Source organism: Psammomys obesus, unplaced genomic scaffold (genome assembly GCF_907164565.1).
Source record: "Psammomys obesus unplaced genomic scaffold, mPsaObe1.curated_primary_1811, whole genome shotgun sequence".
Taxonomy (NCBI): domain Eukaryota; kingdom Metazoa; phylum Chordata; class Mammalia; order Rodentia; family Muridae; genus Psammomys; species Psammomys obesus.
This window is the reverse complement of record NW_026593947.1, coordinates 4,010,298-4,025,390: the sequence shown is the minus strand read 5'-3', so window position 1 is coordinate 4,025,390 and position 15,093 is coordinate 4,010,298. Positions and strand designations below refer to the sequence as shown.

Sequence of the window (15,093 nt, the reverse complement as noted above, 5' to 3'; positions counted from 1 at the left end):
GCAGGCACCTAGGGTGGGAGAGATGTCCTCCAGAGACCCCGGGGAGGGGCTTCCCACAGGTGACTGAGTGTGTGGCCTTTCGGCCTAGAGCCCTGTGTAGACTCAGGGTTCACCATTCTCTGCCTCTTTTCTCTCCTTAGCTGAGGACGGGGCCCTCTTGGGGAAGATCGAGAAAGTGAGGGTCCTCAGGAACGACCGACGAGAAGGTAGGGAAGTCCTTTTCTGTGGTGCTTTTGAGATGGTGTGTGTTGGTTGTTTTTTCATTGTGTAACAAACGCAAGTTAGAGAAGGAAGTGTTGGTTTTGGCTCATAGTTCCGGGGATGCAGTCCACCGTCGGGGCAGGAATGTGAGGTAGCTGCCCACAGTGGGCCTGCAGTGAGCACACAGTGGGCCTGCAGCAAGCAGACAGAGGTGAGCCCTGGTGCTCAGCTCACTTCTTACACTGTCCAGGGCCCCAGCCCATGAGATGCTGCCACCCACTTTGGACCTAATCTTAGAAAAATCATCTCAGACTTAGCAGAGGTATGTTTCCATGGTGATTCTAAGTCATGTCAAGTTGACAGTCAAGATTGACCATCACATGGTAGACCCTGTGTTAAGTGCAGTACCCAGATCCTATTCCAAAGGAAAGGAAAAACTGGTTTATTCCAAGTCAAGTACAAATGCCCTGGCCTAGCCACACCGCATCAGGTTGTTCTGAATGACACCCACTGTGGAAGAGGTGTCACGAACTTAGTCACAGAGCACATTGCCATATGTCATTTACCAAGTGTCTTGGCGGGGACATTAATTAGACAAGTCACAGCAGAGCAGAGGAGCCTGTGTCGGTGGATAGCAGTTTATCTGCAGAAGACCTGGCTGTCGTAGGATGCTTGGTCCACAGTGGTCTGCTGCACATCCAGGCGTTCAGTTGGTGGGTAGCAGTGAGGTGCAGAAGACGGCGGTCATTGGCTGCGTGGTCAGATGCAGTGCTTGGTCCTAAGCAGACAGGCCGGTGGGACTGAGAGCTGCATCAGCAGCTCGGAACACTGGCTGCTCTTCCAGAAGACCCACATTTGAATCCCAGCACCCACATGGCAGCTCACAGCTGCTTGTAACCCCCAGTTTCAGGGGATCCAACATCCTATTCTGGGCCCCTCAGGGCGTAGGCACATGGTGCCTACATTCACATGCAGATGTACAGACGTACAGTAGGCACAAATGCCCATACACATAAAATTAAACTTTAGTAAAAACCAGCAAAGCCAACGGCTTGTGATCTGCAAACTTCCCATGAAGTTCTAGTCAGTGAGCCAGTCAGCATGGCCTTGTGCGCAGAAACGGCTTCTTCAGGGACCCCACTTCCCACCCGCCTCTCCTGGCCTGTGGACGTGCTCCCGCAGAACAGCAATGGTGTGTGTCCTCCCTCCTCCAGGGCCACCTGGGAGCCCTGTCCCAGCAGATGCAGAAAGGACGGTCGCAGCTTGACCGATTGGGACTGTTTGTACACGAGGCCAAATTTTCAAACCACATTTGTGTTTACACATTTGGAAAATTGGCTTTTGTCTTTCACTCACAGCCAGGAAAGTCTCGTCAGTGGCTTGACTGCGGAGGTTTAGGGAACGCATTAAGGCTTAGCCATAAGGAGGACAGCGTCGCCGTGTTCCAGGCAGGCGATATAATCAGACTCAAGTTTGACAGCCTGCTGAAGGAGAACTGTCCCACACGGGGAGAGAGCTGTCGTTTCTTGTTGATGTGATTTTGCAGATGCCAGCCTGTCACCAGCTGTCAGTCCATCAGTGTGGGTGGTTATGGAAGAGACTGCCTTCCTGATGCAGGGTCTGGAGGCCTCTCAGGGCGTCTCGGGTATGCTGCTGTTTGGGTGCACCCTCTTCCAGCCTCGAGCATTACAGAGTGGTGACACTTGCCACTGTGCTGTGTGAGGCTGGCGTGGACCTGGGTTGGCCTCTGTGACGCAGTCAGTGAAGGCTCTGTCTTCTGGATCCAGTCCAGGCAGGGAGGTGTCCTGGTGGGATCTTGTTTTCTTTTTCTCTTTTTGCTTAAAGTGTCTGGGTGTGTTTTCTTCCGTGCATGCCCCCGTACTGCAGGCAAGTTTGGTGCCTGCAGAGGCCAGAAAAGGGTGTCCAGTCTCTTGGAGCTGGATTACAGACAGTTGTGAGCCGCCATGTGGGTGCTGTAGTTCAGACCCAGGTCCTCTGGAGGGGCAGCCATCACCCCGGCCCAGCAAGGACCTTTTTTTCTTTAAAAACAATATTTACACTTTATATGTGTGTGCGTCTGTGTGTGGGTGTGTTGCATGAGTGCAGGTGCCCGTGCAGACCAGAAGAAGGCATCAGGTCTCCGGGAGCCGCAGGTATAGGAGGTTGGGTGCTGGGAACCAAACACAGGTCCCCTGGGAGAAAAGCGAGTACTCTTCACCACTAAGCCATCTCTCCAGTCCCCACAATCTTAGAAAAATAACAATAACAAAAAAAAAAAAAAAGTACATTCATTAGCTGATTACTTTGTGCTTTACGCTGTGCTAGGTAGACGAGGGTTATGTGAAAGTTGTTATCCCCGCCCTAGGGAGCTTGCATTTTTAATTTTGGAAATCGAATGCGAAGCTCTAACGAAGACCGGGCAGCACGTGAGTCACTGCACGGGGCCTCGGGGCACAGCAGCGACAGTCAGAGAAGGCTCGTTCAGGAGGCACCAAGGGCGTGAGCTCTACAGTGGAGGCGGCCTTCTCACCAGAAAGGCCCAGGCACGGCTGTAAGCAACAGAAGGCTCGCTGGACCCCAGTGAGTGCTGTGGCTAAGCCCACTGCTACCCAGCCCCGGCCAGCAGCCCACACCACACAGATGGTGAAGCCATTGTCATCTGAAGCGGTAGTGAACCAGAGAGCGGATGTTCCCCGAGTTCGTCCCTGAACAGCTGGCTTCAACTCCGTTTTCACACACTCTCCCAACCTGAAAAGGGAAAAGGTCAACAAGAGCTTAGACAAGAAACAAGAGTGTGGAGGGCAGAGGAAAGAGGGAGCAGAGGACGTGTCTGTGCCGGTCGGTAACTGATGATCCCGTTAGCTGGAGACAGTGCTTTGGTCACTTAGAATGCAGAAGAGCACACCTAAACGTTAGCTCTTGCATTGTTTTAGCTAAGGTGTTCCTTTGGGAAGAGCCTGCACCTCTGTGCCATGTCCGTGGTCAGAGTGCGGAAGCCAGGTCATGGCTGGGGTGGAACAGGCCATGTGTGACAGCTGAGCAGGAAAGCACACCCTGCTCAGAGCTTGTGTGCACACTGCCCTCAAGCCCCGCCTGTGAACCGGGCACAGATGACTGAACTAGCAGCCGAGAACGTGGTCCCAGGAGCCACATCTGTAGCTGCTCTAAGGAAGCACACAGACTCGGTAATCTTGGCGTTGGTGCTACTGTCCTGTGCCTAGGAGTCTCCAATCTGGTCCCCGTGTCCTGTCTTGTTCCATGGCTGCCACCTTCATCTGTTAGGTTGTAAAGCCCATAATGCACATAATGCAATGTTAAAAATCTCCTATCTTTTAAAATAAATACTAAGTTATCTTTTAAACATTTAAATTTGTTTGAAAGAAATTAAGTTATTTTTAAAGATAAAAAGTTATCTTTTAAAGAAATTAAAAAGAGGTGAGACTCTGGCCAAGTTGTCTGTTCCTCCTTCACATTTTTGTGGTGGTGTTTGCCCTTCAGCCCAGACAGTTCTTTCAGGACTCAGTCAGAGAATCTCTTTCTTTTACTCTTAAAGAGACTTGACTGAAAGTTTTCTTTCAGCCCTTTACAATATTGTGGGTGTACCTCTGTCTTCTGTTTTGTTTTGTTTTGTTTTTTCTGTGTGTGTGTGGTGTACAAATGGTGTGTGTGAATACGTACATGGTTGAAAAGTATCTGCTAGGGTGCTAGGAACCGAACCCCCGTCTTCTGAAAGAATGGAGAGTGCGTTTACCCACTGAGCCATTTTTCCAGCTGCTTTTCTTTCAGAACATAGTCATAACACATGTTGTCCCTTGCATGTGACAGGGTGCTGGCAGCAGCCCTCTGAGTCCTCATTGCTGTCTCTCAGTCAGCCTCGATCCACCTAGCCCTCGCTGTTTTATATTTATCCTGCTTCAGGTTTGCCAGAATCCTCTTGAATGTGTAAGCTGATGTTTCTCACAGATTTAGAAAGTGATTGGCCATCATGTCTTCAGCTGGACTCCAGTTCGCTTTTCCGTTCTGGCTGCACATAACCACGTCGTAACATGGCGTAGTCACTTAAGCCTGTTGCTCCTCGTGTTTTTGTCTCCAGTTCCGGGTGACCTGTTTCTGCTGATCTCCTCTGGCTCCCTGGTCTCCTGCCAGCTTTCTGAGCTTTCCACTGGAGGTGATCTCACTTTTCAGTGTGGGATATCTGTTCGACTGTGCTCACAGCATTCACTTCTGCTAAGGTTTCCCACCCGTTCACTCACGAACACCATCATTCACATGAGTTCTCGAATCTTAAATCTTTTTTAAGATTTTTAAAAATCTTTTAAAGTTTTTAAATCTTCGTCTTTTAATTCCCAATCTGAGTCCTCTCAGGGTGACTTTCAGTTGAGGTTTCTGTTTTTCCTCTTGGGTTTGTTCCACATTCTCTATTCCTTCTTCTGTTTACTGATGTTTCAGTGGATGGTGGATGTTCTGAATGATGTACTGTAGATACTCTGAGTCATTTCATTTTTCTCCAAAGAATATTAGCCTTTGCTATTCAGGGCAGCGCAGTTACCAGCTGTCTTCTTCACCTCTGAGACAAAAAGGAACACAGCAGGGGAAATGTGGCTGGACTTCCGGATGCTTTATTGCATTCTTTGTCCTTCCTCCCTACCCCACCCCATCCCTTCCAACCCCCAACACTGGGTAGGAGAGAAAGAATGTTAGAGGTAAAGGGGCTTTGGTATTGGTAGACTTCTTCCTGCTTATGAGGGGTGTCAAGTTTCTTGGGCAAGTTTGATCTTCATCGCCAGAATATCTCCAACAAGCAAAGAGCCCCCGTCGCAGCAGCAGCAGCAGCAGCCACCGCCACTGCCGTTTTTCTCATGGATTTTGGCATTTATACACCCTCTGAAGAGTCCCCAGAAATCCAAACATAAACTGTCTGCAGCTGGCAAAACCATTCCTGGCTAGAGCCCTCGGCAGATCATAGTCAGCCGCTGTGGACAGTCTGAAGCAGCCCTACATCCCCACACCTGGGATTAAACCCAAAACATTTTCACATAACATTTCTGTGTTTTTAAAGAAACCACAGTTCTCACTACAGGGAAAGGTTTATTTTTCTCAGAGCTTCGGGCCTTCAGTCCATACCACTTGGTCCTGTCATTGGGCCTGAGGTCAGTTGGAACAGCACAGTTTAGAAGGCTGTGTGGCGGGTCAGGGAAGTCAGGGAGTGGGGAAGAGACCGGGTCTGCGAAGCTGTGCCCTGCCAGGGGCCTGTTTCCTCCAGCCAGGCCCTCCCTATCTGCCACCACCTCCATCTCCCACAGTGCCACCAAATGATGATTCTGTCATCGATGGCTTTACTCACTGATAAGACGACAGCCTTACAGTCCTCTCGTCTCTCAGCGCCACCAGCTGGGGACCAAGGCTTCAACGCACAAGCTTTCATGGCGGGCGTGGGCTTAGTGTCCCTGTCACACACTGGCAGAAACCAGGCCTTACGCATGATGTAGGTGCTTCTCTGTGCTTCATTCGGGCAAGTGCATTTTGGGTGGATCCCTTATTCACAAAACAGTTTTATCCTAAATGGGATCCTTCTGTAATTTCCGTAGGAGGGCAGAGTGTTTTCCAAACTCCATTTATTCAGCAGAGTTCAAGTTCAAGCCCTGTGTCCACTGGAGTGGAGAGCAGCTGAGGCCTCGGCTCCTCTGGCCACCGATGTTCTTGGGTTGCTCTGCTTCTGTGGCTCTCTGAGCCAGGAGTTGGCCACAGGCCTCGGGGGCTCATCACAGGATTGGGGCCTGTTCTCATTTCCCTTCCCAGCCACGTAGAAGCCCTGCATGTGGTCCACTGACACCTCAGGCTTTGCGGCGTGCACAGCAGCAGACGGTGGGCACCGGGCAGTGAGGGCAAGCAGGTGCAGCCCCGCCCGGCTCACTGTGCCACTCCTGCTGTCAAGCTCAGCGTTCCTTGTTTCTTCTCTGAGTGACTTCTCGAAGCCCTTTCAGCTTCCACTGCGTACACGGCTGTAGCTGTTACCTGAGCAAAGGCTTGTGTGGCGTGGAGCTGGCATCTCCTCTACTGAGGAGCATACAGTTGATAAGAGTCTTTGACAATCCATTTTGCTGTGTAAAAAGGAACTTGAAATGCTTGTCGTGAAGAGCTGTGTCCCGTCCAGGTGTAGTGTCTCCCACAGCTCAGAACACAGCTGATGATGTCACAACCCATCCCAAGCTGTGCACGCAGAATGGGGCCAGCAGTGACATTTGTGTCACGGCCACACAGCTGGTTTCGCCCTGGTGCCCCTGTGGTCGAGACAGCGCTGTCTGAAGTGCAGCTGCAGGTGTTGTGGCCACCAAACGTGGCAGCACCAGCTCCCGGGGAGTGCAGTGGTACCTTCCTCATCCCAGCCACGTGGGAACGGTAGTGTGGCAGCAAGGTGCTTTTGACTAGGTGGTAGCCTTCCTCAGGGGCAGCAGCCTTAGGAAAGCTGTCTTTCCCAGCGTCTGACGAGCATGGGAAGTCCTGCTGGGGGTCTACCACGGTAGCTCTGGAGCAGTGCTGGCCATGCCAGGCAGGCTCTCGGGCGTGCTCTTGCCCCTCACGCACTCTGAACTTACCCCACAGGTCTGATGCGCTCTCGGGTCCGGGGTGCCGACGCTGCTCAGGCCAAGGTCCTGACCTTCCTGGACAGTCACTGTGAGTGTAACGAGCGATGGCTGGAGCCGCTGCTGGAGCGAGTCGCTGAGGTGAGCCTCGGTCACAGAGGGTGAGCTGCACACCTATGGAAAGGACATGATGCCCTCAGCCTTGTTTTATGCTGTCCCATCAGTACAGAACTGTCATTTTACCAGTGGAATATAGGTTTTTATGGGGCTGGCAGGAGCCTGGGAGGAAAAGGTAGCCAGTCATGGGAGCACCACCCACACACACACAGAGACATAGAGGAAGTCACAGGAGCCCACACGCACTCACCCGTGCACACAGGAAGATACGTGGTCAGCGAGGTGGCTAGCGGAAGTGCCATCCGGCGGGATGTCTGGGAGGAGGACTGGGGTGGCTACAGTGATAGTCGTCTGCCGTGCTAAGGACGGGCTGCCGCAGCGCCCGTGGTGGGCTTGCCACGTAGACTTTGACCGCACTCGGGCACATTCTGCCTTCTGGAGGCATCGCCACTGGCACTGTGTTCGCCAGTGTTATCTTTCTTGCCTTCTGCCTGCCTTACTGACTTTCTTTGCTTGTGAAAGTGCTTCCTTGGGGCAGTGAAGCAAACATAATGAAAGGGAGCAGCGGGAACACGTGCTGCCTGCCACGGTAGCACGAGGAGCAACAGGCAGCAAGTCACAAAGTACCGAGCGACCGAAAGCCGCCGGAGGCCTGTCTGTGCCTTTCCCGGGGCTCGTGGCGCGCTGGCTGCCCCTCTCACCTCATAGGTGAGGACACTCAGCTTCCGGGGTCAGTAACAGGCAGAGCCACACGGCCTTGCCGTGCCAGCTCCGCTGAGCCCGTAGCTGGCCGTGCCCCGCGGCAGAGGAGGGAGCAGGCCAACCCGTGGGTTCTGTGACTCTTCTCAGCAGAAGGAATGTAAAGCAGATTGACCCCAGCCTTCCCGGCCAGCCTGATGGGAGGCAGGGTGGCGGCTGCTCTGTCCCCCCTCACCCCGCAAGCAGGCAGGATGGGGCTAACACCCTGCGTGCTCCTGAGCTCTGCTCGGCCTGTTGCTGAGCTTCTGGGTCTTTCTTCAGCCAACAAGTGTTCTCTGAGTAACTCACGGACCACATGTCCTGCCTCGTATGAACTGTCAGCACGAGGCAGCGCTGGGTTGGAAGGTCCGAGGAGGTCACAGGCCTTGTGCCTGGTCCCGGCAGAGCGGCACTGAAAAAGAGGGTCCATGGGAGGTGGGCAGGGTTGGCAGACTCCCCGGGGAGCCGAGTTAGGCTCTGAGAGCTCTGCTCAGGACAGACTGCAACTTGGGGGGGTGACCCCCACATCTCAGACCACCTGCACCCAGAAGTCATCCCTGGCTCTGTGGTGGAGGCACTTCAGCCGTGAGTTCCTTCCTGGGCTACCTTGGTGCAGCTCATGAGAGGGTGACAGGCAGACGTGTCTGAGCTTGGTTTTGTGACACTGAAACCTACCCAGGGGTGAAATCCAGAACTGGGGCCACTGCCCAGCCCAGGCCTCTGGCCGGGAGAAGATAGAGCAGAGGTGTCCGCTCTCAGCTGTCCCCTGTCATGCCATCCCTCCCCCGCCCATGTGGGACAGTGGTATCTGAAGGAAGGCCTGCTGGGATGGCAGCTCCTGCCTGGCTGGGGTCGTAACCTCTCCCTTTGTCCCTGCTCAGGACAGGACGCGGGTGGTGTCCCCGATCATTGACGTCATTAACATGGACAACTTCCAGTACGTGGGCGCTTCTGCCGACCTCAAGGGGGGTAGGTGTCCGTGACTGGCCCCCAGGCCAGCTTGCTCTGACTGGCTAGGCCTCTGACCACTGCTGTCCTGCAGCGGCCGTGACAGTGACACAGAATTCATGCTGTAGTGTGGGCTGTGACTGGGACTTCACAGAAAGGACTGGACCTGCTTCCCTGGCAGCAACAGAAGCTCATTGTCCACCCCGTTGTCCCATTCTTCTCTCTCTGGGAGATGTTATGACTAAAGCTGGGGGAATTTGTGTTGTCCCTGCAGATGGGAACAGAGGGCTCCCTACCCACTTGGGGGGGGGGGGGCTGGGCTGAGAGACTCCAGAGCCATGACCAGCAGGAAGCAGGGCCTGAGACAGAGCCGAGGACTTAGGCTCGGCCCCAAACCGGCCTTGTTTCCTCTGCCTGCTCCAGCCCTTCCTCTTGTAGCCTGCATGCCTACTGGCTTGCCCTGGAGTCCTGCCATCCTGTTGCTGAACCCCTCGCAGCCCACCTACCAGGCACCAGTCCTACCTTGAGCTGAAGCTTAGACACTGGCACTTCCTCCCCGGCCACCCAGACACGGCCTGCTTCACCGCTGGGTGGGCTTTGTGTGAATGGACCCGTGTCTTGTAGGGCCACACAGCCTACAGGTGTTACCTTCTGGTCCCCTCCAGGGACCCAGGAGGAATCTGTCCAAGCTTCTCCTTTGCTTCTTAAGAGTTGTTGAGGCTCTGGTGCTTCTCAAGTGGGAGGGAGATTGCGTTACTGTGAGGTCAACATTATGGGCCTGAAAGGTCCTCGTTCGTGCCTGGAGAGCCGTGGGTCCCCAGAGGGGCTCTGTGCTGCACCGTGGCTCTAGGAACCAGCTGTGAGTCGTCCAGCTCTGACTCGTCCCCCGGTCCCCCGTCTGTGTGCACAGTTCTGCTGGCTGCAGCGGCATCACACACAGATGCCAGCCTCACACTTCACACTTGTCTTTACACAGTTTAATACCAGCAAATCCAGTCAGGCGTTGTTGAGCGTGTCTGCAGTCCCAAAACTCGGGGGCTGAGGCAGAAGTGCTCCAAGTTCAAGACTGACCCACTACCTAGTGGTTCCCCATGTCGAAATAAAAAAAAAAGGTTAGGGCAGCTGGAAAGATGGTTCAGAGGTGAAGAGCAGGCACTGCACTCCGGTGGTCTGGAGTCCCGGCGCTCAGATCAGGTGACCTGAGACTCCAGCTCCAAGGCTCCCACACTCTCGCCTGTACGCTGGCACCCGTGTGCACAGCCACATGCAGACACAGACACACGTGCGGTTTTGTCTTTTTAGAAGAAAGCTCGGCCCTCCTTTTGCTTTGGAGGGTTAGGAAGGTTCTCAGAGGTCCTTGCACGCCCACCGCCCCACTTCTCTCCCCTCCCCACCCCTTCACCTTGGTCGTTAGGTTGGTTGACAGCAAGTCCTCATGACATGTGCTCATGGTCAGGCGGCTCGGGCGGCAGCCAGTGAGAGCCGTCTCTCCTCACCGCTGTTTCTTTTGCGGCCGACAGGTTTTGACTGGAACTTGGTGTTCAAGTGGGATTACATGACGCCGGAGCAGAGACGGTCGCGCCAGGGAAACCCGGTGGCCCCAATAAAGTAAGTGTGCTCTGCTGCCCGGACGCTGGCCTCTGGGCCTTCCACCCCCGGCTCCCTGGCGTCTCATAGGCCAGCACCTGCCCGTGCTGCACAGTGACGGAACCCGAGATTCTTCCCCTCAGTTGAGTGCTTACAAGGCGTCTGCTGGTGGTCTGGGTCGCCTCCTGTTTACGATGTAGACTTTTCTGGAGCAGAGTGGGGTGGTGGGCTGTCCCTACGGTCAGGCCCACGGTTCCTGAAAGTCGAGGGTCCTAGACAGTCACTAGAGGCCAGCGGAGAGAGAAAGGCCCCTCAGAGCACCGCAGAGGTCGCCTGTGGTGGGCTAACGCTGGCTCTCCTCTCCCTGTCAGGACCCCCATGATTGCCGGCGGCCTGTTCGTGATGGACAAGCTGTACTTTGAAGAGCTTGGGAAGTACGACATGATGATGGATGTGTGGGGGGGCGAGAACCTCGGTACGTACGCCCCGGCCTCGATCCGCCAGCCCTGCCGTGGCGAGGGGTGTGCGGCACGCCGCCACGTTAGCGAGTAGGGAGGCCACGAGCAGGCGTTGAGTGGGCAGACCGGCTCCTGCGCACGGCACACACCCTGACCACAGGGGTGACAGTAGCTGTGTGCTTGGTTTCGGGATGGAGGAGGCGAGGGCTCAGCCATCCCTGCTCAGAAACCAGCCGCTGTCATGCCCTTGACCTGGGGAACTTGGAATGTGCACCTCCGAAACTGAGAAACACAGCTGTGCCCGGGCTCTGGCTAACTAGAATGGTGACGGGGCTGGGCAGCTGCTGGGGTGGCCGAATGTTGTCACGCATGGCACAGAGCGGGGCACGTGGATGGTCTTCAGAGCCTTCTCCGCTGCTTTCAGGAATCGTGTTTTTAATGACCCGTGGACATTGTGTTTGCCCAGGAATGGGACACGGGCGCTTCACAGGTGGCGGTCTATGGAGGCCGCTGTCTTCAGGGTCTCACCAGACAGATGAGAAGGCTGCAGCCAGCTTGTTTGGGCTTTGCTTCTTGTTTTACTTGAAGCCTTTGATTTCAAGTGTTTGTCATTCAGAGCTCACTTCTCTCACCATCAAGAGTTTAGTCTCTCTCGTCTTTACGCAAGTGTGCGAGGAACGGGGACAAGGAGAGGGAAGGAGCACGACGCCACTGTCACTTTGAGTACTTTTTCTGTGACAGAGACTTTGATAGTTCCTGTTAGCTTAAAAGAACAGCTTCAGCTAGCCTGTCGTCCGAGCGTGTCTTTTGAAGTTGGTGAAGGCATTTCGTCTGGATGCCTCTGCCCAGCGTGATGAGAAGCTCTGGCTCCATGGGGAGGCAAAGGGAGGCAAAGGAGTCAGTCTCCTTCCCGTGTCCCAGTGCAGTGTTGGCCTCGGGTGGAGTTTTGTGAGCAAGGAAGGCTTTGAGGTAGCCGGCCTGAAAGGGGCTCTGAGCCTCCTGCACAAACAGTTACAGGGGCTGGAGCCGCCCTGTGGGTCAGCATGTGTCCCAGGAGGCCACACCTCAGGAACCTCGTGGTTCTGAGAGCACAAATTGACAGGCATACTCAGCCAGCGTCCTGTGTGTCACCCTACAGGGTTGCTCTGCATCTAAGGTGACCTGGCCTGAAGCCCAGGAGGAACGGGTGTGATGGATGAGGCTTTCGTTTATGTTCTGCCTACTAACCTGAGGGGCTGGGCAGGTCAGACCGTTAGAAGGCCTTCCCTCCCTGGAGGTCTGATGTCGTCTGCCCCTGGGGATACCTGGAGGCTAAGCAGAGGGTGTGAGCAGGACGACCAGCCTGGGGTAGGATTCCACTTCTGCAGACCTCTGCTCCCAGCTCCTTTTGCTGGTGCCATGCAGACCCTGGCATTCCCAGCCCATGCAGGTTTGGTGGCTGTGGTGTGGAGAGGAGAGCAAGGGTGCCTGACTTCCTGGGGACAGAGCTGTCCTTGAGGCGGGCCCTGGCGGTGTGGTCCCATGCTGTCAAGGAGGCTGCCCAGGCTGAGCCCACCTGGACTCCCAGCCTCCCCACTGGCTCAGCAGATGCCCGCCCTGAAAGCTCAAGGCTGAGTCTTCAGCATATTGAGTTTTCTTCCTGAGATGCAGGGCACATCTTTCTCGAAGTGTTGTTGGAAGAGTTGGGAACAGCACCCTGCATCTGCCTGTTCAGGTGGCGCTGGCCACACAGGGGATTGGAATCTGACTGTTCTTCCCAAGGGAATCACTCCTGTGCCTTAGCCTGCCCTTTCCTCCTCCCCCATTCTGGGCAGGCTTCAGGCTGCACTGCCTCTGTGACAGCACATTGCTCTAGAAAGCTTAGCCCTCCACAGCCACACTGTCTACAAAGATCCTGCCTTGGTTTTTCTCTGTTCCGATTGGTGGCTGTGCTAGCTCTGGAGATTCCTCACCACACCAGCCCGTGCGAGGGCTGTGTCCGAAGACTAGACAAGCTTGCTCTTACATGGCACTTGGTCCTCCTGTTTAAAACAAAGTGTCTTGCTAAACTTAGGGCAGATGACTGTCCCTGGTCCCCACCCTGGAAACTTGGTTGCTGGACCTGCTGACACATGAGGGCAATAGGCAGAGCCTCTTTTCCCTGGCAGGAAAGCCCAGTGCATCCTGGTACATGTTCAGTTTACAGTGAACTGTGTATGTGTCCGTAGCTGGCAGCTGTGGTGTCGCTGAGGTGCACAGTCTTAGTCTGGGAGGCCTGTTGTCCTATTGTCTTTTCCATGCATGTATGGTCTCGGGTATGCTAGGGCGCTGGCCTGTCCAGGCTCCTCCGTAAGCTCCAGATCATGTTCTGGGAAGCAGCGCCTCACTGGTTTCCCTTGGCAGTTGAGAGGGAGGTATAGAGGTGACTAAGGCCGGGGCAGCTGCCACGAGGACAGCAGCTGTGACACACTGATAGTTAACGAATTTCCTTCCTACCAGAGATCTCATTCCGCGTGTGGCAGTGCGGCGGCAGCCTGGAGATCATTCCATGCAGCCGTGTGGGGCATGTGTTCCGGAAGCAGCACCCCTACACATTCCCAGGCGGCAGTGGCACTGTCTTTGCCCGGTAAGTAGCGAGAGGCCAGGCCAGCCGGCCTCTGTTTGCTCAGACTGTGGGGGACAGTGCCCTTTGACATGCATGACCCCCAAGCTGAGGAACGGGGCAGCAGCTAGTGTACAAGATGGCATTCCAGCGAGAAAAGAAGCTGTCTCGGTGTGCTCCACCGTGGTGGTGCTGGCTGGGAGCAGATGTGTCCCTTAAAGGTTCATCTGAGGTTTAGACAGAGCCCGGTGGGAGTGTTGTCTGGAGGCTTCACGGCCGGGCGGGGGGACATGGAAGGCAGACAGCCTTTCATCACCTCCCGGTAATGCCACCACACTGTGACCTAGTGACACGGCTTTCCTCACCGACACACGAGACCCAGAGTCTGTCTCAGTCAGCTGGGCACAGTCTACACCTGTGAGTGCACCGCATCAGAGCTCATCAGAGTTTTTCCACTCCGAACTGGGAGATGAGGACATTCTCACATGTGTCCCTGTCCTGACTGTCAACCTGGAGGGAAGTTGCTGGGGTTAGCACCATGATGAAGGCATTTACGTCTTTTCTGGCAGTGGCGGTGGCCTGCCCCTCCCCTATTCTGGACCACAGGAATGTGTGTCACGTTATGGGGAGAGTGAGCTCCAGGTGGAAACCAGTGTGGCAGCTTCAGCACTCAGAAGGCCTTACTGCAGGGGGTGCTTCGCCTCCAGGGTGACCAGTCCCTGCTCTGAGCAGGCCTGCAGCTGTCTGTGCATGCAGTGGCTTCCCTGGGGTGTCCTGACGTGAGCTCGCCCCGTTGTCATCTCTGACGTTCCCTCAGAAGGAAAGCAGAGTTAGGGGAGCCTGGTTCACTGTCCCAGCATGCCAGCGTCCATGCCCGCTGTGGAAGGCAGGGCAGGTGGAGTCTTGTGCTATGCTCTCCCAGCACCTTCTCTTCCATAGCAGGGGCATATTTTCAGTTGGTGGCGGTGCAGCTTCTGCTCTGTGATAACCTGTGCTGTGACAGTGGCTCCGAGACCGTGAGCACTTCCCACAGACCCTGAGGCAGCTGCTGCACCGCGCCATGCTCGTGGCCACTGTCCTTGTGCACGCTCCAGCAGACGTGCGCAGACAGGTGACTCCGGGGGAAGGGCGGAAGTTGTGGCTCAGGCGGGTTTACTCCGCTTTCAGGAACACGCGGCGGGCAGCTGAGGTCTGGATGGATGAATACAAAAACTTCTACTATGCAGCAGTGCCTTCCGCCCGAAATGTGCCCTATGGAAAGTGAGTGCTGCCCGCCCTGGCCCTTCTAATGGGGACCTGGCACACTGGGGCTGCATGCAGTGTCGCCAGCGGCCTCTAGTCCATGCCAGCAAAGCTCTGGTGGGAGTGGGCAGGTCGTGGGCACCAGAGGCCGGACAGCCCCCGCCACCCCACTCACACCAGCATTTGGGACTGAATCTATCCCCCTTTTCTCCAGTATTCAGAGCAGGCTGGAGCTCAGGAAAAAGCTGGGCTGCAAGCCCTTCAAGTGGTACCTGGACAATGTCTACCCGGAGCTGAGGTAAGTCCTGGAGGCCTGAGTGTGCCTTGTGAAGGCTGAGGGGAAAAGATGACCAGGGAGCTGGCTCGCAGGGAGACGCGTGGTCCCACCCCACAGGTACCCTGCTTCTGCAGAGCTGTGCTTGCTCGGCCTGAGCCTGGGAGAGTCCCGGAGCACTCCTGGTCTGCTCTGTCCCCTCCTACTGAGGCAGTGTCTCCAGAGCCACATCTGCCCCGTCTTCCCCCACGGCTGCCCCGCTAGGGAGTGTGGAGTAAGAGTGACAGTGGCCAGCTCCTACAGGGGCGGAATGCCGGAAATGCTCTGCCTAACCTTCCTCAGAATCGCTCCTCCTGTGAGCTG

At 55.4% G+C, this 15,093-nt stretch overlaps 1 protein-coding gene across 2 annotated transcripts in view; it reads left to right on the top strand.

The window, feature by feature from the left end:
- Window positions 1-15,093, top strand: part of Galnt2 (polypeptide N-acetylgalactosaminyltransferase 2) — a 114,524-nt gene that overhangs the window by 91,370 nt on the left and 8,061 nt on the right. For both annotated transcript variants that reach the window (XM_055617540.1, XM_055617541.1), the window contains exons 6-13: window positions 141-206; window positions 6,805-6,926; window positions 8,522-8,609; window positions 10,109-10,196; window positions 10,547-10,650; window positions 13,112-13,238; window positions 14,382-14,474; window positions 14,671-14,754. In XM_055617540.1, the coding sequence (XP_055473515.1) occupies window positions 141-206; window positions 6,805-6,926; window positions 8,522-8,609; window positions 10,109-10,196; window positions 10,547-10,650; window positions 13,112-13,238; window positions 14,382-14,474; window positions 14,671-14,754 (772 nt within the window). The remainder of the gene's footprint in view (window positions 1-140; window positions 207-6,804; window positions 6,927-8,521; window positions 8,610-10,108; window positions 10,197-10,546; window positions 10,651-13,111; window positions 13,239-14,381; window positions 14,475-14,670; window positions 14,755-15,093) is intronic.